Source organism: Heptranchias perlo, chromosome 29 (assembly GCF_035084215.1).
Source record: "Heptranchias perlo isolate sHepPer1 chromosome 29, sHepPer1.hap1, whole genome shotgun sequence".
NCBI classification, from domain to species: Eukaryota; Metazoa; Chordata; class Chondrichthyes; order Hexanchiformes; family Hexanchidae; genus Heptranchias; species Heptranchias perlo.
The window spans coordinates 8214976-8238501 of record NC_090353.1 but is presented as its reverse complement, the minus strand read 5'-3'; the positions used below and the strand labels follow the sequence as shown (position 1 = coordinate 8238501).

Below are 23526 nucleotides of genomic sequence, written 5' to 3'. Positions count from 1 at the left end.
TTTTCTCAGTTGTCCATTACCCTTTTTCTCAGTTGTCCATTATCCTTTTACTCAGTTGTCCATTATCCTTTTTCTCAGTTGTCCATTATCCTTCCTCTCAGTTGTCCATTATCCTTTTTCTCAGTTGTCCATTACCCTTTTTCTCAGTTGTCCATTATCCTTTTTCTCAGTTGTCCATTACCCTTTTTCTCAGTTGTCCATTACCTTTTTTCTCAGTTGTCCATTATCCTTTCTCTCAGTTGTCCATTACCCTTTTTCTCAGTTGTCCATTATCCTTTTTCTCAGTTGTCCATTACCCTTTTTCTCAGTTGTCGATTACCCTTTTTCTCAGTTGTCCATTATCCTTTTTCTCAGTTGTCCATTACCCTTTTTCTCAGTTGTTCATTACCCTTTTTCTCAGTTGTCCATTATCCTTTTTCTCAGTTGTCCATTACCCTTTTTCTCAGTTGTCCATTACCCTTTTTCTCAGTTGCTCATTACCCTTTTGCTCAGTTGTCCATTATCCTTTTTCTCAGTTGTCCATTATCCTTTTTCTCAGTTGTCCATTATCCTTTTTCTCAGTTGTCCATGACCCTTTTTCTCAGTTGTCCATTATCCTTTCTCTCAGTTGTCCATTACCCTTTTTCTCAGTTGTCCATTACCCTTTTTCTCAGTTGTCCATTATCCTTTTTCTCAGTTGTCCATGACCCTTTCTCTCAGTTGTCCATTACCCTTTTTCTCAGTTGTCCATTATCCTTTTTCTCAGTTGTCCATGACCCTTTTTCTCAGTTGTCCATTATCCTTTTTCTCAGTTGTCCATTATCCTTTTTCTCAGTTGTCCATGACCCTTTTTCTCAGTTGTCCATTATCCTTTTTCTCAGTTGTCCATGACTCTTTTTCTCAGTTGTCCATTATCCTTTTTCTCAGTTGTCCATGACCCTTTTTCTCAGTTGTCCATTACACTTTTTCTCAGTTGTCCATTATCCTTTTTCTCAGTTGTCCATTATCCTTTTTCTCAGTTGTCCATTACACTTTTTCTCAGTTGTCCATTATCCCTTTTCTCAGTTGTTGATTACCCTTTTTCTCAGTTGTCCATTATCCTTTTTCTCAGTTGTCCATTACCCTTTTTCTCAGTTGTCCATTATCCTTTTTCTCAGTTGTCCATTACCCTTTTTCTCAGTTGTCCATTATCCTTCCTCTCAGTTGTCCATTATCCTTTTTCTCAGTTGTCCATTATCCTTTTTCTCAGTTGTCCATTACCTTTTTGCTCAGTTGTCCAGTATCCTTTTTCTCAGTTGTCCATTACCCTTTTTCTCAGTTGCTCATTACCTTTTTGCTCAGTTGTCCATTACCCTTTTGCTCAGTTGTCCATTACCCTTTTTCTCAGTTGTCCATTACCCTTTTTCTCAGTTGTCCATTACCCTTTTTCTCAGTTGTCCATTACCCTTTTTCTCAGTTGTCCATTATCCTTTTTCTCAGTTGTCCATTACCCTTTTGCTCAGTTGTCCATTACCCTTTTTCTCAGTTGTCCATTAACCTTTTTCTCAGTTGTCAAGTTACCTTTGAGCTTTGGTAAAATTGGCTTCCTGTTTCTTTTATGCCCCACAGATTGAGGTCAGCGATCAAACCAGCTATACCCTGAGCGGCCTGCGATCCCGAGCTTTATACTTTGTGGAAGTTGCAGCAAAGGATTTTATTGACAATGGTGAATCCAGTGATTGGAGCCCGGCTGTCTCTGCACGTCTATGGTCCAATTGAGTGTGATTAAACTGTGCAAGTGCTGGCGTTTCTGAGGCTAAATCTGCTCCAGGTGGCAAAGTGCTTATAACCGCTGACACACCAAGCATTTCTTACGGGTTTCCATCAAAGGAGCAGACACACAGAGGTGGAGCATTTCACTAAAAACTAATTACCAATAAGCACGGCAGATATAGTCTATACACTTTTTATGCATCTTTTCTTTGTGAAATACACTTGTGTCAAATCGTTTCCTAAACTGTGTGATTTGTGACGATATTATAGACATGAGTGATTTCTTTTTGGAATAAATCTTGTTTCACGCCATGGGAGTGCACGTTGGGAATTTGGACATGGCAGCTAGTGAACTCGATCCGCGATTTTCCATCTATTAAAATTAACGTTTGTAAAATCACGCGGGCCTTGTACAGACCCCATCTGGAGATACTGCGTTCAGTTCTGGGCATTGCACCTCAGGAAGGATATATTGGCCTTGGAAGGGGTGCATCGCAGATTGAACAGAGTTATGCTGGGGCTTAGAGGGTTAAATTATGAGGACAGGTTGTATTCCCTTGAGTTTATAAGATTGAGGAATGATCTGATTGAGATGTTTAAAATGGTATAAGGATTTGATAGGGTTAAATGGAGAAATTATTTCTTCTGATGGGGGAATGAAGAACGAGGGAACATAATCTTAAAATTAGAGCTAGGCTGCTCATAAGTGAAAGCAGGAAGCACTTTTTCATGTAAAGGGTAGTGGAAATCTGGAACTCTCCCCCAAAAGGATGCTTGGGGACAATTGGCATTTTCAAGACTGAGATCGATGGATTTTTGTTGGGTAAGTAAATCAAGGGATATGGAGCAAAGGCGGGTAAATAGAGTTGAGGTACATTTTTCAGGCGTCCCTGGTGGCTGCCTGAAACGGGTGTTAGGCCTCTTAACTATGTAAATGAGGCACAAATTGAACGGCGACGTGTGAGGCAGGCCTTAGGATTCTTTAGCTGCTTCTGGGGCCTAAGCTGCGGCCACCAACGAGAGGGAAGTTTTTGAAAAGAATCTTTCTGCGAAGCCAGGAGGAGTTCTCCTCATCTCCCCGGTCCTCATGGTCACCCTCCTCCCTGGTTGCCTGATTGAACCCGGGGAGGCTAATGGTCTGATGTTTGTGCTGTTCAAATGGATGAGCTGCTCGTGGAGGTGCGACTGGTGCTGGCAGCTTGCGCGTAAAATATTCATGAGGCCAGAGGCCCAATTTTGGGCCGGCCTCGGGCCTCCTGGTTGTCGGGTCCGAAAATCTTTAGCCCAGTTTTTACTCCTGCAGCAGCTCTACTGACACCAGAGGCCCTCTGTCATTAGGGAACCATTTTTCAAATGTTAACCTGAACTGAGTAAATAGATGAACTATTCAACTATTGGCAGCATCACAGCCAAGCATAACAACCCGGCCCTAAATCTGCACAGGCACATTTTCAAGCAAGATCCCACTGGATCCGAAATAGGAGCAGAAACTCTGAATGATTTTCCGCCTCTGTTGACCAAGGGGGGAGATTTTAACCCTACACACCCAGCGGAAACCAGGCGGGTAGGCAGTTAAAATGCCCCGGGTTACTTACCCACCGGAAAGCTGCCTGGATCCTGCCATGTCCAATTTTAACATGCACTTCCCAGCAGCCAGCAAAGGCACCTGCTTGACGCCTGCAGGGTCCTAATTGACGTATGCAGAATGGGGTTCCATGACGTCAATTATATATAAGCAGCTACTTTAGCATTTAGCAACTACTTGACCTCATGACGTGCCTATTTAGATCCCTCGTAGGAAACACCTAAGCAGCGACCTTAAAGAGACAGGCCACTCCATTCAAGGATATAAATGTCATCCTGGTCTTACTGGGTCATTGGACTTAAAGCAAGGGTCAATTGACATGTGCATTGTCAGCCTCAGCTTAAGTAGTTCATTTACAAGACATTCACTCTCCACAAAAAGAAACAGACACCTCTACCTGGCAGTCACTGTTAGACGTGACCATATAACATATAACTTGTACTGTGATTGTCAGACTGGGGGCGTCACTGGACTGTATGTGAACAAACACATCTAACTGCCCTGTAATTGAAATACCAAATGTATAGAGCATGAGAATAGACAGAGTCTGAAAACTTTAAGGAATTTTATTGCTGCACATGCTGGTGACTAAAATCTTACATTGTTTTACAAAATGAAACAAACTCAATATCAAAAACTATAACAAAAGCAAAATACCATGGATGCTGGAAATATGAAATAAAAACAGAAAATGCTGGAAACACTTGTAATAAACTGGATAGCCAGGTGGTGAAGGATAGAATACGAGAGCCTGGTCTTCAGTTGCTTCCAAGCCTTTATTCACAGAGATCTACATTACCCACATGGTGCACCCCCTAGATAAGCTCTCATAAATGGATACAAGAGAGTCCCTAATTGATATGCACCACCTGAATACAATTAACACTAATTGATATGCACCACCTGAATACAATTAACACTAATTGATATAAATCACATGGATACAATTAACACTAATTGATATAAATCACATGGATACAATTAACAACACTCAGCATCTGTGGAGAGAGAAACAGAGTTAAATTTTCCGATCGATGACATTTCATTGGAACGGGAAGATGTTCGAGATGAACAGCTTTTAAGCAAGTACAGAGCTCGGGCTGGATAAAGTGCTCACAGGTCGGAGAAAGGGGCTCATGGGCCAGATAATGGAGCTTGTGGGCTGGATCAAGGAGCTTGTGGGCCTGATATAGGGGTTCGCAGGCTGGATAAAGGGGTTCGCAGGCTGTGTGTTGGACACGTCCACTCTAAAGCTTCCTAATGAAATCATTTATTTGGAAAGTGGGGAATTCCAGTCCGAGGAAGTGGAGTTTTTGAAAGTAAAAAAGACATGACCATGAGCTCTGGGTAAACTGTCGGGATCTCTCTTACACTCTGATTGCTAAACAGCATCGTCGCTCGACTAATTCCGAAAGGTTGCTTGTCAGAGAAGTTGCATTTGGATCTTCTGAAGCCTGGACCCTTAGACGAGAGGATATGTGGCATAGCTGGCAATTCCGCAATTGTTGTTCCTCCCCCTGGACATATAGATGTAGCCGGATTGGCCCCAATCTTTTCCCCAACTGGAATAAAAATTAAACAGAAAGGAATCATAGAATGGTAGAATGATACAGCACAGAAGGAGGTCATTCGGCCCATCGTGCCTGTGCCGGCTCTGTAAACGAGCTATCCAATTTGTCCCACACCCCCACTCTTTCCCCATAGCACTGCAAATTTCTCCCCTTCCAGTATTTATCCAATTCCCTTTTGAAAGTTATTATTGAATCTGCTTCCACCGTCCTTTCTGGCAGTGCGTTCCAGATCATAACAACTCGCTGCATAAAAAAATTTCTCCTCATCTTGCCCCTGGTTCTTTTGCCAATTATCTTAAATCTGTGCCTCTGGAAACAGTTTCTCCTTATTTACTCTATCAAAACCCTTCATGATTTTGAACACCTTTATTAAATCTCCTCTTAACCTTCTCTGCTCTAAGGAGAACAACTCCAGCTTTTCCAGTCTCCCCACATAACTGAAGTCCCATCTCTGGTACCATTCTAGTAAATCTCCTCTGCACCCTCACTAAGGTCTTCACATCCTTCCTAAACTGTGGTGCCCAGAATTGGACACAATTCTCTGACAAGGGCCTAATCAGTGTTTTATAAAGGTTTAGCATAACTTCCTTGCTTTTGTACTCTATGCCTCTGCTTATAAAGCCCAGGATCCCAGATGCTTTTTTAATAGCCTTCTCAACTTTTCCTGCCACCTTCAAAGCTTTGTTTACGTACACTCCCAGGTCTCTCTGTTCCTGCACCCCCTTTAAAATTGTACCATTTAGTTTATATTGCCTCTCCTCAGTAATCTACCAAAATTAGTGTCACTAGAGTGTAAGTCTGGATTATGTGCTCAAGTCTCTGGAGTGGGGGCTTGAGATAAATTGATGGCGCCCTGCACTCAGGGAATGCCTCATGACTGGTTAATTTGAAGGTGCCTCTCCCAGTGCCCCCACGTGAAGGAGCTTCAGACCTTGACATAGCAAGAGAAAGGATACCACAAGCAGGACCCTCAGCTTCACTGAGACAAGGTTCGTCTCGTTCTCGAAGGCTCCAGAGGAATCTTGCTACCCACCGATCAGCCTCACATCACTCAGTGACCCCCTCAAGTAAGAGGTTAGGAGCACTGAGATAAAAGGCGATTATTACTAGAGACTATTCCAATGCTCTCCTGGCCGGCCTTCCACCTTGAACCCTCCGTAAACTTGAGCTCGTCCAAAACTCTGCTGAGAGTATCCAAAGTCCCAGCCACCCATCACTCCTGTGCTCACCCATCACTCCTGTGCTCACCCATCACTCCTGTGCTCACCCATCACTCCTGTGCTCAACCATCACTCCTGTGCTCAACCATCACTCCTGTGCTCAACCATCACTCCTGTGCTCACCCATCACTCCTGTGCTCAACCATCACTCCTGTGCTCAACCATCACTCCGGTCCGGCAATGCTTCGATTTTAAAATCCTCATCTTTGTTTTCAAATCCCTCCATGGCCTCACCCCTCCCTATCTCTGTAACCTCCTCCAGCCCCACAACCCTCCGAGATCTCAGTGCTCCTCCAATTCTGGCCTCTTGCGCATCCCTGATTTTAATCGCTTCAGCTGCCTCGGCCTTAAGCTCTGAAATTCTCTCCCTAAACCTCTTCACTTCTCTCTCTCTCTCTCCTCCTTTAAGACACTGTTTAAAATCTACCTCTTTGACCAAGCTTTCGGTCACCTGTCCTAATATCTCCTTATGTGGCTCAGTGTCAAATTTTGTTTGATAATCGCTCCTGTGAAGCGCCTTGGGACGTTTTACTACATTAAAGGCCCTGTATAAAGGCAAGTCGTTGTTCTTGTTGTACACACAGTGGCAAGAAGTAACAGTAGTTAAAATTCAAAATTGTTATAGTTTAGAAAATATACTTGGAAAGTAAAAATTGTTTGCCTACGCAGAGTTCAGAGTTCAAGGCCGTGATTCTCTTCTGCTATCACTTTTGCTGCATCACCTGCCCCAACTTGGATTTCCCTCCCCTTGCCCGGCTGCCCCCCTTAGGACCGCTGCTGGCCTCTTCTTCCCTACCTCCTAATGTAAATGGCAGTGGGAAGGGAAGGGATGAGGCCCGGGTCCCAGGAGGACTTACCTCCCTTCTGGCCATGTTAGCCCTGCTTCCCGAAGCTGTTATGCGACAGCTGGTGGTAGTCACTGGGAAGCAGGAGTGACGAGCCTCAGTTGCCAGCGTGGGAGGAGAGGGCCTTGTTGTAGCTTCCACTCCCTCCCGTTCAGCCCCTGTTCACCTTGTGTAGGCCTTGTCCTCTGCCGAGGCCTACCAGGACGGCCATCTTGCCATCTTCATGGCACTTTTGCCCTTCAATTACCTGGCTGCCTCTCCTGGTGCTGCCGCCGTAGTCCCGCTGCCATTACCGTCAGGATTTTGTGGCCGGTAATTGGCAGGGAAGGCGGAAAATCATTCTGCTCCTACACGGAGCTGATCAACAGTCCGGGAATGGGGAGGGAGGGTAATGTGAGGTGATCCTGAGGGGAACGTCCTCAGGACAGCCCAAAGCGCTTTACAGCCTTTGAAATACTGTTGAAGGGTAGTCACTGTTGTAATGTAGGAAACACAGCAGCCAATTTGCACACAGCAAGATCCCACAAACTGCAATGTGATAATGACCAGACAATCTGATTTTTAGTAATGATGGTTAAGGGATAAATATTGGCCAGGACATTGGAGAGAACTCCCCTGCTCTTCGTCAAATAGTGCCATGGGATCTTTTACGTCCACCTGAGAGGGCAGATAGGGCTCGGTTTAATGTCTGATCCGAAAGTTTCTCCTCCTTCCTAGTTTCCAAGTAGTCCTGGGGTTTTATTACTGGTTTAACAAACCTGTTTTTAACAATGTAGTGCTTCATTCCTGATTGAACTCCATATCCCACAACGAGTACAGCATGGTTAAAAGTGTTAGTCCTGCAATTAGCATCATAATAAACACCTGTAAAATTAAACACACTGTCATAACCACAGCAAGAAGTCCATCAAAACTCACCTTTCAAAGGTTTTTGTGTTCCTTTGACGATAGAAGATTAAGGGGTGATCTAATTGATGTGTTTAAGATGATTAAAGGATTTGAGAGGGTAGATGGAGAGAAACTATTTCCTCTGGTGGGAGAGTCCAGAACAAGGGCGCATAACCTTAAAATTAGAGCCAGGCCGTTCAGGGGTGATATCAGGAACATAAGAAATAGGAGCAGGAGTGGGTCACATGACCCCTCGAGCCTGCTCCAACATTCAATCAGATCACGGCTGATCTTCAACCTCAACTCCACTTTCCCGCCCGATCCCCATATCCCTTCCATTCCTTCACACAAAGGGGAGTGGAAATCTGGAACTCTCTCCCCCAAAAAGCTGTTGAGGCTGGGGACCAATTGAATATTTCAAAACTGAGATTGATAGAATTTTGTTAGGCAAGGGTATTAAGGGTTAGGGAACTAAGGCTGGTAAATGGAGTTAAGATACAGATCAGCCATGATCTAATTGAATGGTGGAACAGGCTCGAGGGGCTGAATGGCCTACTCCTGTTCTAATATTTCTAAGTTTATGAAGATTTGGTAATGACTGTACCGTCTCATGAAAAGATCATATTAATCACATCAATATATAATTTTCATCTAAAACTGAAAATGAAACACATTCCAAGAGTATTTCTCTGCTGTCACTCCTACAGCAAGAGTCTCTTGAAAAGAAGTGGCTGGGCGGGGATTTACTGGGGGTTAAATTTGTTAACCCCCGGAAACGGGCGCGGGCATCGCATTGTGTGTTTAACCCGTGCCTGGTCGACCTGTCGCAGGTAGACAAGACATCTGTGCTACCAGAGAACGTATCATGTGAAAAATCCAGGCCTTGACACGAGGATTCCACGACATTCATACTTTCCACCAACAGGGGGGGGCCAATCTCTGACAGGCAGCCTGCATCTCTTAAAGGTAGATGATACCTGATATTTGCTAAAAATAAAATACGGGTCTGCATGGAGTCTGAACGGAGATCAGACATCGCACACGTGAAACACAGATTCAGGTCCCGTCCCTATGTTTACAAACTGTGGAGTTATGTTAAAACATTGAATAAAGGTTGCGCACTATTAATTCCACATCCTCCAAACTGCGTGCCAGACCTCACCAATCTGCCGATCTGAGTTGGTACCAGGCCTGCGAGAGTGCGTACACCAAGGTTCACTGCTGATGCACTAGAGGCCTTGGTGCAAAAGGTGGACAGAAGGAAAGACATCCTATATCCGTAGGGGCTGAAGTGGGCAAGATGCCCTCCAGACATAGGCCCAAAAGGCAGTGGGAGGCAGCGGGGGACAAAGTCACTGCCAGGCGCACAGCACCAGGAACATGGATGCAGTGCAGGAAGAAGTTCAGTGCTTTGACGTGAGTGGTCAAGGTGAGTGAGGTCAACTGTCAAGTGGCGTCTCCTATAAACTGCACTATTGGCCGCATCCACTGATCCACACACCACATCCCCCCATCACCCACCCACCAACAAACTCTTTCAATCAGTACCCAACTCTTTCAATCAAATGCTTCCTCTCACCTTCACACATTATCACTGTTGCAAGCCTCCCACCCAGAACTCACAGGCCACACACATGGCAGCTATTCAACCATGACACATCACCCAGACACACTTCTCGCTTTCTTGCTGGAGACGGTGGGGCAGAGCAGGAGGCAGCAAGTGGCAGTGGCATTTAGCCTCTTGAGCCTGTTCCATCATTCAGTGAGATCATGGTGGACCTGTGACCTAACTCCATACACCCACCTTAGCCCCATATCCCTTAATACCCTTGGTTCACAGAAATCTATCAATCTCAGATTTAACATTCACAATCGAGCTAGCATCAACTGCCATTTGCAGAAGAGAGTTCCAAACTTCTCCCACCCTTTGCATGTAGAAGCATTTCCTAACTTCACTCCTGCACGTCCTGGCTCTAAATGTTAGGCTATGTCCCCTCATCCTGGTATTCAAGTCTAGGAGACCTCCAAAAACAGTTACAAATGCATCAGTAGCCAGAAGCAATAATCCAGCAACTAACCTGTAAATCCTGCATGTTCCCTTTAAATAGCAGTGGTTGGGGGTCCTCCAGGCACTCTAAGACATATTTGGATGGTCGTGGTTAAGACTGCGCATTGAGTGGAGTGATAAGTGCCAAAATGGTGTCTATCAGTTTAAATCAGCGTTGCGCATTAATCAAACGCATATTCTCCCTACTTTACATGATGCCAGCATCCGTTATCTCCGCATACCCGATATCCTTTACCAAGATGGCGTCTGTCGCTCGTACCTGTGCATCCAAGACACTATCTTGGATATTCGGGAGGCCACGTGGCACGGAAACAACGGGCGCTACATGGCCCAATTTAGTGCCAACTATATCAAGATATCAGATTGTAAAGAGCACACTTCAATATTAAACCATGACAGTAGGACAAGGGGAACTAATGAATGGCAAGTTTAGGACGGATGGAGAAAGGTTTTCTTCATGGAAGGGATGTCCAGGTAGGGTGAAGAAGGCATGTTCCCTAGAGCTTAGTGCTGGGACCATTACTGCTTCTAATTTATATTAATGAATTGGATTCAGAAACCCAATGCAAATTGATCAAATTTTCAATGATACTGAACTGGGAGGGACAAAGGAGGCCCCTCAGAATTTATAGAATGTGTTTTTACAAAATATGTAAGTGGGCGGATCAGTGGTAGATGAAATTTAATGCAGACAAGTGTGAAGTACTGCACGTAGAAAGCACAAATGGGCAGCACACATATTCCATGAATGGTGTTGAAATGGCTACAGATAAAGTTTAAAGAGACCCAGGGATCTTAGCATATTCAACGCTCAACAATCCAACTAAAGCAGAGCAGCAATCAATAAAACCAATAAAATGTTAAACTACACAGACAGTAAAATGTTAAACTACACAGACAGAACAATGTTAAACTACACAGAGAGTACAATGTTAAACTGCACAGACAGTACAATGTTAAACTACACAGAGAGTACAATGTTAAACTGCACAGACAGAACAATGTTAAACTAAACAGAGAGTACAATGTTAAACTACACAGACAGTACAATGTTAAACTACACAGACAGTACAATGTTAAACTACACAGAGAGTACAATGTTAAACTACACAGAGAGTACAATGTTAAACTACACAGAGAGTACAATGTTAAACTACACAGACAGAACAATGTTAAACTACACAGAAAATACAATGTTAAACTACACAGACAGTACATTGTTAAATTACACATAGAGTACAATGTTAAACTACACATAGAGTACAATGTTAAACTACACAGACAGTACAATGTTAAACTGCACAGACAGTACAATGTTAAACTGCACAGAGAGTACAATGTTAAACTACACAGACAGAACAATGTTAAACTACACAGACAGAACAATGTTAAACTACACAGACAGAACAATGTTAAACTACACAGACAGAACAATGTTAAACTATACAGACAGAACAATGCTAAACTACACAGAGAGTACAATGTTAAACTACACAGAGAGTACAATGTTAAACTACACAAAACGTACAATGTTAAACTACACAGAGAGTACAATGCTAAACTACACAGACAGTACAATGTTAAACTACACAGACAGTACAATGTTAAACTACACAAAGAGTACAATGTTAAACTACACAGAGAGTACAATGTTAAACTACACAGAGAGTACAATGTTAAACTACACAGACAGTACAATGTTAAACTACACAGAGAGTACAATGTTAAACTACACAGACAGTACAATGTTAAACTACACAGACAGAACAATGTTAAACTACACAGAGAGTACAATGTTAAACTACACAGAGAGTACAATGTTAAACTACACAGACAGTACAATGTTAAACTACACAGACAGTACAATGTTAAACTACACAGACAGTACAATGTTAAACTACACAGAGTGTACAACACAAGAGAGAAGTGATCAAAGCACAATTGGAGACTGTGTCCAGTTCTGGTCCCCAAGATACAAGAGAGGTATCCAATACCTGGAGGCAGAGCAGAGATAGCCACAAGTCTGATCCCTAGTGTCAGGGGTCAGAGTTATGAGTAAAGAACTGGAGAGACCTGGGCTTTTCAGCAGTAAAAGGAACATCCGAGAGGTGATCTTATAGAGTTATATGAGATAGTAAATGACATGGCAAAGGGAGATCAGGAACACTACATTAAATTAAACAGTGAGAGTAGTTCAAGGAGACACAAGTTCAAACTAGTGAACAGTAAGTTTAGGAGGTGCCACTTCATGCAGAGAGTGACCAACACTTAGGATGGACTCTGAGAAAAAAAACTCTGGAATCATTTAAGAAACAATTAGATGCAGCAATGGGTGGGGGTGGAATTCTGGTGGAATTGGGATGGAGGTGGAGATGGAAGAGTGGATTCACTGCCATTTCACTCCACTTAACTTAGGTTTTCAATTCCGAACCCTTGGGTGCATCTTCCGACTGTCCTGCTTACGTTCCGACAGCAGTTTGCCAGCATGTCTGGCGGGGGGCGGGGGGAGGGCATTCCCGGAATTTCCCCCCAGGAATCCCAACTTTCTATCCAATGGTTCCTGCACCTGGTGATCCCAGAGGGCTCGACCAGCCGCTAATGGCCAGCCAATTGTCCACTGCAGGCACTTTGAGAAAAAGATTGTTCAGCTTGGATCAGCCACGTGCCGCTCTGAGACTCTGGCAGCGCAGAGGGACAACGGTCCCTGTTGCGCTCTACAAATGCCCCCCCCACACCGCGATTATCCCGATGACCCTGTCACAGTGATTTGGGAAGAGGTCACCGAGAAGCCAGAGTATGGATGGAAGACCCGCTCGGCTGCACCTCCACCGCCGCCCCTCCTCCCCCCTCAACTCCCTCCCTTCCAGGGCCCGACAAGATTCTACATGGAAATCTGATAAAATTAGCCTGCAGGTTGTGCTTTGAAGAGTTGGTTGCAGGACCAATGGGGGTCCTCACCTGAGCTGTAAAACTGCCAGGATTTCAGTCCTGCATCAATCACCACAGCTATGGGTCCAATATCAGCCACTGCTCTAGTCAAGGCTTCTTCGTCACCATAAGGAAGCATCTCATAGCCCATGATGGAAGCCACACTCTTAGACGTACAGTATTTGCAAGATTCGCCGTCCTGTGGGAAAAAAGAACAGGCGGAAAAATATAGGTGTCAAATTCACAGATCTTAGGTTTATGTCAGCTGTTGCTCAGAGGTAACTCTCTTGCTTCCATGTTAGAAGATTGTGGGTTCATTGGGATTGTGGGTTCAAGTCCCACTCCAGAGACTTGAGACTTGAGCAGAAAATCTAGGCTGACGATCCAGTGCAGTACTGAGGGAGCGCTGCACTGTTAGAGGTGCCATCTTTCGGATGAGACATTAAACCGAGGCCCTGTCTACTCTCTCAAGTGAAAGTAAAAACTGCTCAACAGAGGCTGGGGATCTCACCTCACTACACAATCTCAGGACATCCAAAGCACTTTACAGCCAATGAATTACTTTTTGAAGTGTAGTCACATTTTAGTGATGTTGGTTGAGGGATAAATATTGGCCAGGCTATGAGGGGAACTCCCCTGCTCTTCTCCAACAGAATACCATGGGATCTTTTACATCCACCAGAGAGGGCAGACAGGGCCTCGATTTAACATCTTATCCGAAAGACGGCACCTCCGACTGTATAGCACTCCTTCAGTACTGCACTGGAGTATCAGCCTAGGTTTTATGCTCAAGTCTCTGGAGTGGGGCTTGAACTCACAACCTTCTGACTCAGAGGCAAGAGTGCTGACATGGCAGAAGATCGATTCCAAATGCCTTTGCTCCATGGTGCCTCATGGAAATCTTTTATTCCCCACAGCATTTGTACAAGTGATTACTCCCCATACATTGAATCCATTAAACTTAAATTAATTAATTATAACTGTCACTGCGTCAACCCTTTAAAATATATCTTTTCAAGCTGAATTCTGAAGGTTTTTCTTCTTTATTGAGAAACATTGGTGAAGGGTCAAAGCAAATCATGAAATAGTGATTGGGTGATGCCAAGGAAGGACGACTTGTATTTATATAACATTGTATCACATCTCAAAGCACTTCACCTACTTTGAGGTGAATTACTGTGAAATGCAGTGACTGATGTTATGTAGGCAAGCACAGTAGCCATTTTGTACAGAGCAAGGTCCCATAAACAAAACTGAGAGGAACGATCAGTCCATCTGCTGATTGAGGGAAGAATACTGATGAGGGCAACTCCTTGTTTTTCTCTGAATAGTGCCATGAAATCTTTAACACCGAACTCTACCCCTTGACACAGGCAGTTGGAGCCTCGGCTTATCATCTTGTCCGAAGGTTGGCATCGCTAACGATGCAGCACCCCCTCAGTGCCAGTATCTGCTATACGTTCAAGTCCTTGAGCGGTGCATGAAATCCAGACCTTTCTGAACCTGAGGTGGGATTGCTACAAACTGAACCACATCTCACTGCTGTTTGTGGGATCCTGCTCTGCGCCAATGGCTGCCACATTTACCTGCATAACAGTTGCTGTAAATCAGTGTCCTGGAGATATTTCTGATAAGGCGCTCTAAAAATGCAGGTCGTACTTTCTTATCTATTCGACACTATAATTGGTTACATATTTATTCCAATGAGAGGGCTCAATATTCTATGGTTAACAAAGAAAAGTTTGGAGAGCTTCATTTAAATAATTCAGTGGAGCTTTTAAAATACATATCTACGTTTAAATGTATTTTAAGTGTGAGTCACTGTCAGAATGGTGAAATTCAGAACGTGGAGGTACCTTCGCAGTGTAGGCATAGGTGGACATGGCTTCTATTCCTCCATTGTCACGTATGTAGTCAAAGGCACCGGATGCCCAGCCTCCATTGCATCCATAGGTTCCGTGACCCTTTGCGCAGTCAATGAGGTTCTGTTCACTCAAGGTGATGAGGCTGCCCGTCTTCTTAAACATCTGCCCTTCCAATGCCCCGGTTGCACTAAACGCCCAGCAGCCGCTGCACCTACCCTGGTGAGGAATTGGAAGGTTATGAGTTTCAGCTCCACTCCTTGACTTGAGCAGGTGGAGTACTGAAAGAGTCTACATTGCCGTACATATCACGAAAACAATAACAACACCATCCTGTCAGACTGTTAATCAGCCTGCGACTACTTCACACTAATCTCCAAGGGAATAGCGCAAAGAAAGGAAAACAACAACTACTGACTCTCCAATTGAGGCAATCATCGGGTGGCAGGCTTGGGGTTGGGAGTGGATTGTGAGTCCTCAAAATTACCACGGGAGGGGCAGTTAGTACCTGGCTCTCTCAAATCAGTGTCGTACATCACTCGAGAGAGGTACCGGAGGATGACTGGTGTCCATGGAACCGTGCCCTAACATGCAACCCCAACTTTAGGAGAAAAGGGGAACCAGGGGAAAAGAAATCCTAACAAAATGAATTTGCACTACAGAAATTAATAAGGCTCAGTAAACCTGTGAACCTCTCAATGGGGAAGCCTTTCAAGACCTCAGGACGTCCCAAAGCGCTTTACAGCCAAATAAGTACTTTTGAAGTGTAGTCACTGTTGTAATGCAGGAAAGGTAGCAGCCAATTTGTGCATAGCAAGATCCCACAAACAGCAATGAGATAATTACCACATAATCTGCTTTTCTAGTTATGTTGGTTGAGAGATAAATATTGGCTAGGACACCGGGGAGAACTACCCTGCTCTTCACCGCAATATATCCACCTGAGATGGCAGAAGTCTCATTCGAAAGACGACATCTCCGACAGTGTAGCATTCCCTCAGTACTGTACTAGAGTGTCAGCCTAGATTTTGTGCTCAAGTCTCCGGAGTGGGACTTGAACCCACAATCTTCTGACTCAGGCACTGAGCCACGGCTGACACATGTCACGATGAAGGTCATGACCGTATCTAATTTACTGGGTGCTTTTGCTTATTCTGAACCTGTATCATAATAATAAGTAAAATCTGCCATTTTATATCACACTGAAACATCTCACAGAGTAAATTAGTTGTTAAAAAAGCATTCTTCAGGATGTGGGCGCTGCTGGCAAGGCCGGCATTTATTGCCCACCCTTGAGAAGGTGGTGATGGGCCTTCCTCTTGAACCGCTGCAGTCCGTGTGGTGAAGGTTCTCCCACAGTGCCGTTAGGTAGGGAGTTCCAGGATTTTGACCCAGCGATGATGATGAAGGAACATCCATAGTAGGTAGTCAGTGGGCATATATCTCAGTTTTACTTCTGAAATGATGGGACAATTACATAGGCAAACAGGGCAGCCATTCCATGGCAACAACATCCCATAAACAGCAAAAAGATGAGTGACCAGTTAATGTGTTTTACTGGTGCCGTTGGTTAATGGTGGAATACTGCTCAGGGGGATCTCCAGAGGGCAGATGACTGAACTAAGCCATCACACAAGCGCCGTGAGCAGGCAGCCCTGCGTGGAATGTTGAATTGACGGCGTGAAAAGAGTTGGTACCTGGTACTTCGGTGAGGTAACGTAGCCAGCTGTGCGCCAGTCCACGCTCTCTGGAAGATGATGGGCCTGTCTGGCCTTAGTCTCCTCTTGTGTCTGGTTATTCACTGCCACTTCTTTCCTGTCCTGTGTATTGAAGAATTGAGCAAACTCCTTTTCTGTCTGAAGGAAAAGAAAGAAAGACTTGAATTTCTATGGCACTTTTCACAACCTCATTACGTCCCAAAGCGCTTTACAGCCAATGAAGCACTTTTGAAATTCAGTCAATGTTGCAATGTAGGAATTGCGACGGCTAATTTGCACACAGCAAGGTCCCACAAACAGCAATGAGATAATGACCAGATCACCTGTTTTAGTGACAATGGTTGGAAGATAAATATTTGCTACGACACCAGGTGAGCTCCCCTGCTCTTCTTCGAATATGCCTTGGGATCTTTAACATTCACCTGCAAGGGTAGACTGGGCCTCGGTTTAACGTCTCATCCAAAGGACAGCACCTCTGACAGTGCAGCACTCCCTCAGTACAGCACTGGAATATCAGCCTGGATTATGTTCATTAGTCCCTGGGGTGCGTCTATGAATACATGACCTCTCTGATTCGGAGGTGAGATGCTACCACTGAGCCATAGCTGACACCTTAAAGAAATATATCTGATCCCACATCACCCACTGAAATGACATCTAGAGCTATATTAATCATGAGACTATGTTTAGATAATATTTGGGGCATATTGGACTTCTCAAGTGAATACCATTGACAAACTAGAGGCAAGGATAATGGGAACTTGCAGAGAATAGTGAGTTTTTAGCTTTTGATTGGTCTATTTAGATGATCTAATCAAGATCCCATTATCTGTAGATAAGACCCATGTTTTTCCTTTTTAAAAACTTAAGTATTCTTGAATGGCCCATCTCTCCAACTCCTGTTGATCTTCCTCATCCAAAGCTCTGGTTACCACTGGTCTCCCAGCCCAAAGTTAAATTAGGAGACAACCATTTATTCTGTTGGACCAACAGCCCATTGTAAAAATTCAAATCAAAATGTTCAATTCACTACAGCTGGTTTATGCAAAATAAATCATTGACTCCTATAGAAAGTCTTGCAGATAACCGAAAGCAGCTAACGGAGCTTTCAGTGTGCTTATTCTAGGAGGTGTGCTTGTTTAACTGGGGCCCAGTTACTACGGATCATATTGATCGCAGATCTTGTAGCGATTATTTAAAAAAAATATTTATTCTCGGGATGTAGGCAATGTTAGCAAGGCCACATTTATTGCTCATCCCTAAATGACCTGAGGTCGTTAAAACTTAACCATGTAGTGTGGAACGGGAGTCACATGTAGGCCAGACCAGATAGGAGTAGAACATTCCCATCCCGAAAAGACATTAATAAACCAGTTTTTCCTTTACACCTAAACCAATACTTTTCATGGTTATTCTTCTGGTGCCAGCCCACAAATTACCAAGATTTTACTAAATTTAACTTCCCCAACATGATATCATAGGATTATGAACCCACAACCTCTATAGAGTGTTAGACCAGTACCATAACCAGTAGGCTACCATACTCCATAACATTACTCACCAAATCGCCAAAACTATTCATGACCATTATATATGTCGAATTTCCATGCATGGAATTGTGGGCGTTAATATTCTTCAGATTGTTCTGCCAGATTTCTTTCCTGAGAGACTCGGTTTTCTGAACACAGAACAGTGGTAAGTTACTATAAGATGTTGTCAACATGAATGAGAGACACATAAAAAGAAAGAAAGAAAGACTTGCATTTATATAGCGCCACTCAAAACCTCAGGGCGTCCCAAAGCGCGTTACAGCCATTGAAGTACTTTTGAAGTGTAAGTTACTGTTGTAATGTAGGAAACGAGGCAGCTAATTTGCGCACAGCGAGATCCCACATACAGCAACGTGATAATGATCAGATAATCTGTTTTAGTGATGTTGTTTAAGGGGCCTCGGCTTAATGTCTCATCCAAAGTCTCATACACAGTAATGTTTGAGGCCCAGCCATTCCTACTCTAAATTCCATGACTTGTCTTGGTCCCAACCTCCCCTGTCAACTTTGGGCCAAAACTGGCCTCACGGTTTCCTCAGCTTGGTCAATGGTGAATTCAGGAATGATGTCAGAAAGAATTTCTTCATACAAAGAGAAATCAACGCTGGGTGGAGTAGAGGAGACAAAAGTGGAAAATCATTCTTCAGTCAGTTAAATAATGTGATGAGGGGAGTGTAAGTTTATTTCTTCCAGGCAGATGAGCTACATGGAGTTAAATGGCCTCGCTCATCTGTATTTCTAGTGTGAGACATCCACTACAGTACCACTTGTCTAAAGCTACTAAGTGCCATGTTGGTGTCGTTGGTTCCTGACATTAAAGAAAGAAAGACTTGCATTTCTATAGAGCCTTTCACAGAAATATAGAAACATAGAAAATAGGAGCAGGAGTAGGCCATTCAGCCCTTCGAGCCAGCTCTGCCATTCAATACAATCATGGCTGATCCTCTGTCTCAATACCATATTCCCACTCTCTCCCCATACCCCTTGATGCCTTTTGTGTCTAGAAATCTATCTAGCTCCTTCTTAAATATATTCAGTGACTTGGCCTCCACAGCCTTCTGTGGTAGAGAATTCCACAGGTTCACCGCCCTCTGAGTGAAGAAATTTATCCTCATCTCAGTCCGAAATGTCCTACCCCGTAACCCGAGACCCCTCGTTCTGGACCCCCCCCCCACCAGCCAGGGGAAACATCCTCCCTGCATCCAGTCTGTCTAGCCCTGTCAGAATTTTATATGTTTCAATGAGATCCCCTCTCATTCTTCTAAACTCAAGTGAATACAGGCCAAGTCAACCCAATCTCTCCTCATATGACAGTCCTGCCATCCCAGGAATCAGTCTGGTGAACCTTCGCTGCACTCCCTCTGTGGCAAGTACATCCTTTCTTAGGTAGGGAGACCAAAACTGCACACAATACTCCAGGTGTGGTCTCACCAAGGCCCTGTATAACTGCAGTAAGACATCCTTGCTCCTTTACTCAAATCCTCTTGCAATGAAGGCGAACATACCATTTGCCTTCCTAACTGCTTGCTGCACCTGCATGTTTGCTTTCAGTGACTGGTGTACAAGGACACCCAGGTCCCTTTGTACATCAACATTCCCCAATCTATCGCCATTTAAATAATACTCTGCCTTTCTGTTTTTCCTACTCTCTGTTTCCTGTCTGTTAACCAATTTTCAATCCATGCCAGTATCTTACCCCCAATCCCATGTGCTTTAATTTTGCACACTAACCTCATATGTGGGACTTTATCAAAGGCCTTCTGAAAATCTAAATAAACCACATCCACTGGTTCTCCCTTATCTATTCTACCAGTTACATCCTCAAAAAACTCCAGTAGGTTTGTCAAACATGATTTCCCTTTCATAAATCCATGTTGACTTTGTCTAATCCCGTTGATATTTTCTATGTGTCCTGTTATCACATTCTTTATAATAGACTCTAGCATTTTCCCTACTACTGATGTTAGGCTAACCGGTCCGTAATTCCCTGTTTTCTCTCTCCCTCCTTTTTTAAATAGTGGGGTTACATTTGCCACCCTCCAATCTGCAGGAACTGTTTCATAATCTATAGAATTTTGGAAAATGACAACCATTATTTCCATGGCTACCTCTTTTAGTACTCTGGGATGTAGATTATCAGGTCCTGGGGATTTATTGGCTTTCAGTCCCATTAATTTCTCCAGCACTATTTTTTTACTAATACTAATTTCCTTTAATTCCTCCTTCTCACTAGTCCCTTGGTTCCCTAGCATTTCTGGGAAGTTATTTGTGTCCTCTTCCGTGAAGACAGAACCAAAGTATTTGTTTAATTGCTCTGCCATTTCCTTGTTCCTTGTTCATGACTTCAGGACATCCCAAAGCGCATTACAGCCAATGAAGTTCTTTTAGAAGTGCAGTCAATGTTGAAATGTAGGAAATGCGGCAGCCGATTTGTGCACAGCAAGATCCCACAAACAACAATAGCCACATGATCTGTTTTAATGTTAAATATTGGCCAGGACACTAGGGAGAACCTCCCTTCTCTTCTTCAAAACAGTGCCGTGGGATCTTTTACGACCACCTGAGAGGCAGATGGAGCCTCGGTTTAATGTCTCATTCAAAAGACAGCACCTCTGACAGTGCAGCACTCCCTCTATACTGCACTGAAGTGTCAGCCTAGATTTTGTGCTCAACTCGCTGGAGTGGGACTTGAACCCACAACCTTCTGACCCTGAGGTGAGTGTGCGTCCCCTGAGCCATGGCTGACACCTGACACATGGCTCTCACACAGGGAGCAACAAGCCCGAAGTGAACTCTCCAGATTTGCCAGTGGAAGGGAAGACTTGGTAAAAACAGGTCTTCAGGGATCGTCGGCCTTGGTGAACCCAGCAAGTTTACTTTGGTGACTTTGTCGGCTGCATGAGACCTGCACATCAGGTGCCAGTATCACTCGTACAGGACTCCTGGGCTGCAAAGGCAGCTTTAGTTTGTTTGTCCTTTCGATGTTACTGTTCATTGATGTCAAGTGGGATTCCAGACTATGATGACATTGGGGGAACCTTGATGTAATATATGTTGGAAATGATACTATTAAGCTAAACTTCGCTGTCATGGGGTTAAATTCACAGCACAGCAGGGCTGGGAGATAGAGATTAGGATTCAGATTAGGTGAACAACAATACAACAACAACTTGCATTTATATAGCACCTTTAACATAGTAAAACATCCCAAAGTGCTTCACAGGAGCGATTATCAAACAAAATTTGACACCGAGCCACATAAAGAGATATTTGGACAGGTGACCAAAAGGTTGGTCAAAGAGGTAGTTTTTATTGAGCGTATTAAAGGAGGAGAGAGAGACAGGGAGAGGGGTGGAGAGGTATAGGGATGGAATTCCGGAGCTTAGGGCCGAGGCAGCTGAAGGCACAGCTGCCAATGGTGGAATGAAGAAAATCGAGGTTATGCAAGAGGAGCGCAGAGATCTCGGAGGGTTGTAGGGCTGGAGGAGGTTACAGAGATAGGGAGGGGTGAGGCCATGGGGGAATTTTAAAATAAGGATGAGAATTTTAAAATTGAGGTGTTGCCAGACTGGGAACTAATGTAGGTCACAGTGTCGATGGGTGAACGGGACTTGGTGCGAGATAGGATACGGGCAGCAGAATTTTGGATCAGCTCCAGGTTATGGAGGGTACAATATGGGAGGCCGACCAGGAGAGCATTGGAATAGTCGGTCTAGAGGTAACAAAGGCATGGATGAGGGTTTCAGCAGCAGATGAGCTGAGGCTGGGGCGGAGACGGGTGATGTTACGGAGTTGGAAGTAGGCGGTCTTGATGATGGAGCGGATATGGGGTCGGACGCTCAGCTCAGGGTCAAATAGGACACCAAGGTTGCAAACGGTCTGGTTCAGCCTCAGACAGTGGCCAGGGAGAGGGATGGAGTCGGTGGGTAGGGAACGGAGTTTGTGGCGGGGACCAAAGACAATGGCTTCAGTCTTCCCAATATTTAATTGGAGGAACTTTCTGCTCATCCAATACTGGATGTCGAACAAGCAGCGTGACAAATTGGAGGCATTGGAGGGGTGGAAAGAGGTGGTGGTGATGTAGATCTGGGTGTCGTCAGCGTATATGTGGATCCTGACATTGTGTTTTCGGATGATATTGTGTGTTACAGACAATGAAAGATAGTTTAACATTCTAGTGGTCATTCACACTTATTGCTGCTGCCACAACTCTATTCATTTTCCCTTTCTCACTAAGTGTTTGCTTGGTCCACCTTCAGAGACAATGAAGATTGTGAAAGACACAAATTCAGATTACAATGGGCTGCTACTGTTACGCCCCTAGGTTACACTACCTCACAAGCAGATATGGGGCAGCACGGGCCAACAGCAAAAGTAAGATGTTCAGATCACTTACTGGAGTAACTGATACTACTGAAGACGAGAAGACTTGAATCTGTAACAATTGGCTTAATTTTACCTCAGGTGTTAGACTGTTACTGACTTGTAAAGGAAGAACTTGCATTTTTATTGCGCCTTTCATGACCTCAGGACATCCCAAAGTGCTTTACAGCCAATGAAGTAATTTTGAAGTGAAATAACGACCAGATCATTTGTTTTTAGGTGTTGGTTGAGAGATAAGTATTGCCCAGGACAGGGAGGACTCCCCTGCTCTTCTTCGAATAGTGCCATGGAATCTTTTACATCCACCTGAGAGAGCAGACGGGGTCTCAGTTTAACGTCTCATTCAAAAGACAGCAGCTCCGACATTGCAGCACTCCCTCAGCAGCACACTGGATTGTCAGCCTAGGTTTTGTGCTCAAGTCCCTGGAGTGCGACTTGAACCTACAACCTTCTGACTCAGAGAATGCTACCACTGAGCCACGGCTGAAACTTAAGATTGTTATGATCGACTTGCTATTTTACTGTGTCTAATATGATGCTGAGCACTTCCTTTTTTGAGATTCCAGACTATACCACCATTGGGGAACCTTCATATAATATATGTTGAAAATGCCACTATTAGACGAAACTTAGCTGTCCAATTCAAGGGACAGCAGGGATGGGAGATTTTCTCCGCAATTGGAATTTCTTCTCCTGTTTCTCACCTTACTGCTGTATTTCTTCCCATGGATGGCCTTCCAGGTTTCCCAGTCCTCATTTGAGCTTGGGGTGGTTGAGGAGGCACAGACTGTGATCAGAACACAGGTCACAAGCAGGTAAAGCTCCATCAAGCAGTATCTAGAAGGTGACATGTCACAGCGAAAACGCCTTGTGGAGAGCTCTGGATTGAAAGGGGAAAGTCAGTCATGGACGCTTGTTAATAAGTTAATAACTTTCCTTTCCTTCACAAAGCTCTAATTTCACCCCATTTTCCTTACTCGTTTCTCCCTCTTCTAAAGTCACTGAGTCACACTGCAGTATGGCTCCAAGGGAGTGGTAGCTCTCAAGAACCTTGCCTAGGTGTGGGCCTGGATACTCAATGGTGTCAACTGTTTGACACAACAATATAACATGGCTTGAAATGAGAACAGACCACTCGGCTCCTCGGGCCCCTTCCTTCCACAGTCCGTGCAGGATC

At 44.2% G+C, this 23526-nt stretch overlaps 2 protein-coding genes across 2 annotated transcripts in view; one reads left to right on the top strand and one right to left on the bottom strand.

Moving 5' to 3' along the window:
• LOC137299364 (interleukin-27 subunit beta-like) overlaps positions 1 to 1968 on the top strand; it is a 38097-nt gene extending 36129 nt beyond the window's left edge. The window contains exon 7 of the mRNA XM_067968056.1: positions 1588 to 1968. Coding sequence (XP_067824157.1) covers positions 1588 to 1737 — 150 coding nt within the window. The 3' untranslated portion in view covers positions 1738 to 1968. The remainder of the gene's footprint in view (positions 1 to 1587) is intronic.
• Positions 1969 to 4225: 2257 nt separating this feature from the next.
• On the bottom strand, positions 4226 to 23200 carry LOC137299363 (cathepsin K-like). The gene is made up of 7 exons (XM_067968055.1): positions 23054 to 23200; positions 17978 to 18094; positions 16396 to 16554; positions 14693 to 14917; positions 12867 to 13035; positions 7711 to 7816; positions 4226 to 4878 (listed from the first exon to the last, which is right to left on the bottom strand). Exons 1-7 carry the CDS (start codon positions 23198 to 23200, stop codon positions 4779 to 4781), a joined length of 1023 nt encoding a protein of 340 aa, XP_067824156.1. The 3' UTR covers positions 4226 to 4778.
• Between the last annotated feature and the right edge of the window lie 326 nt (positions 23201 to 23526).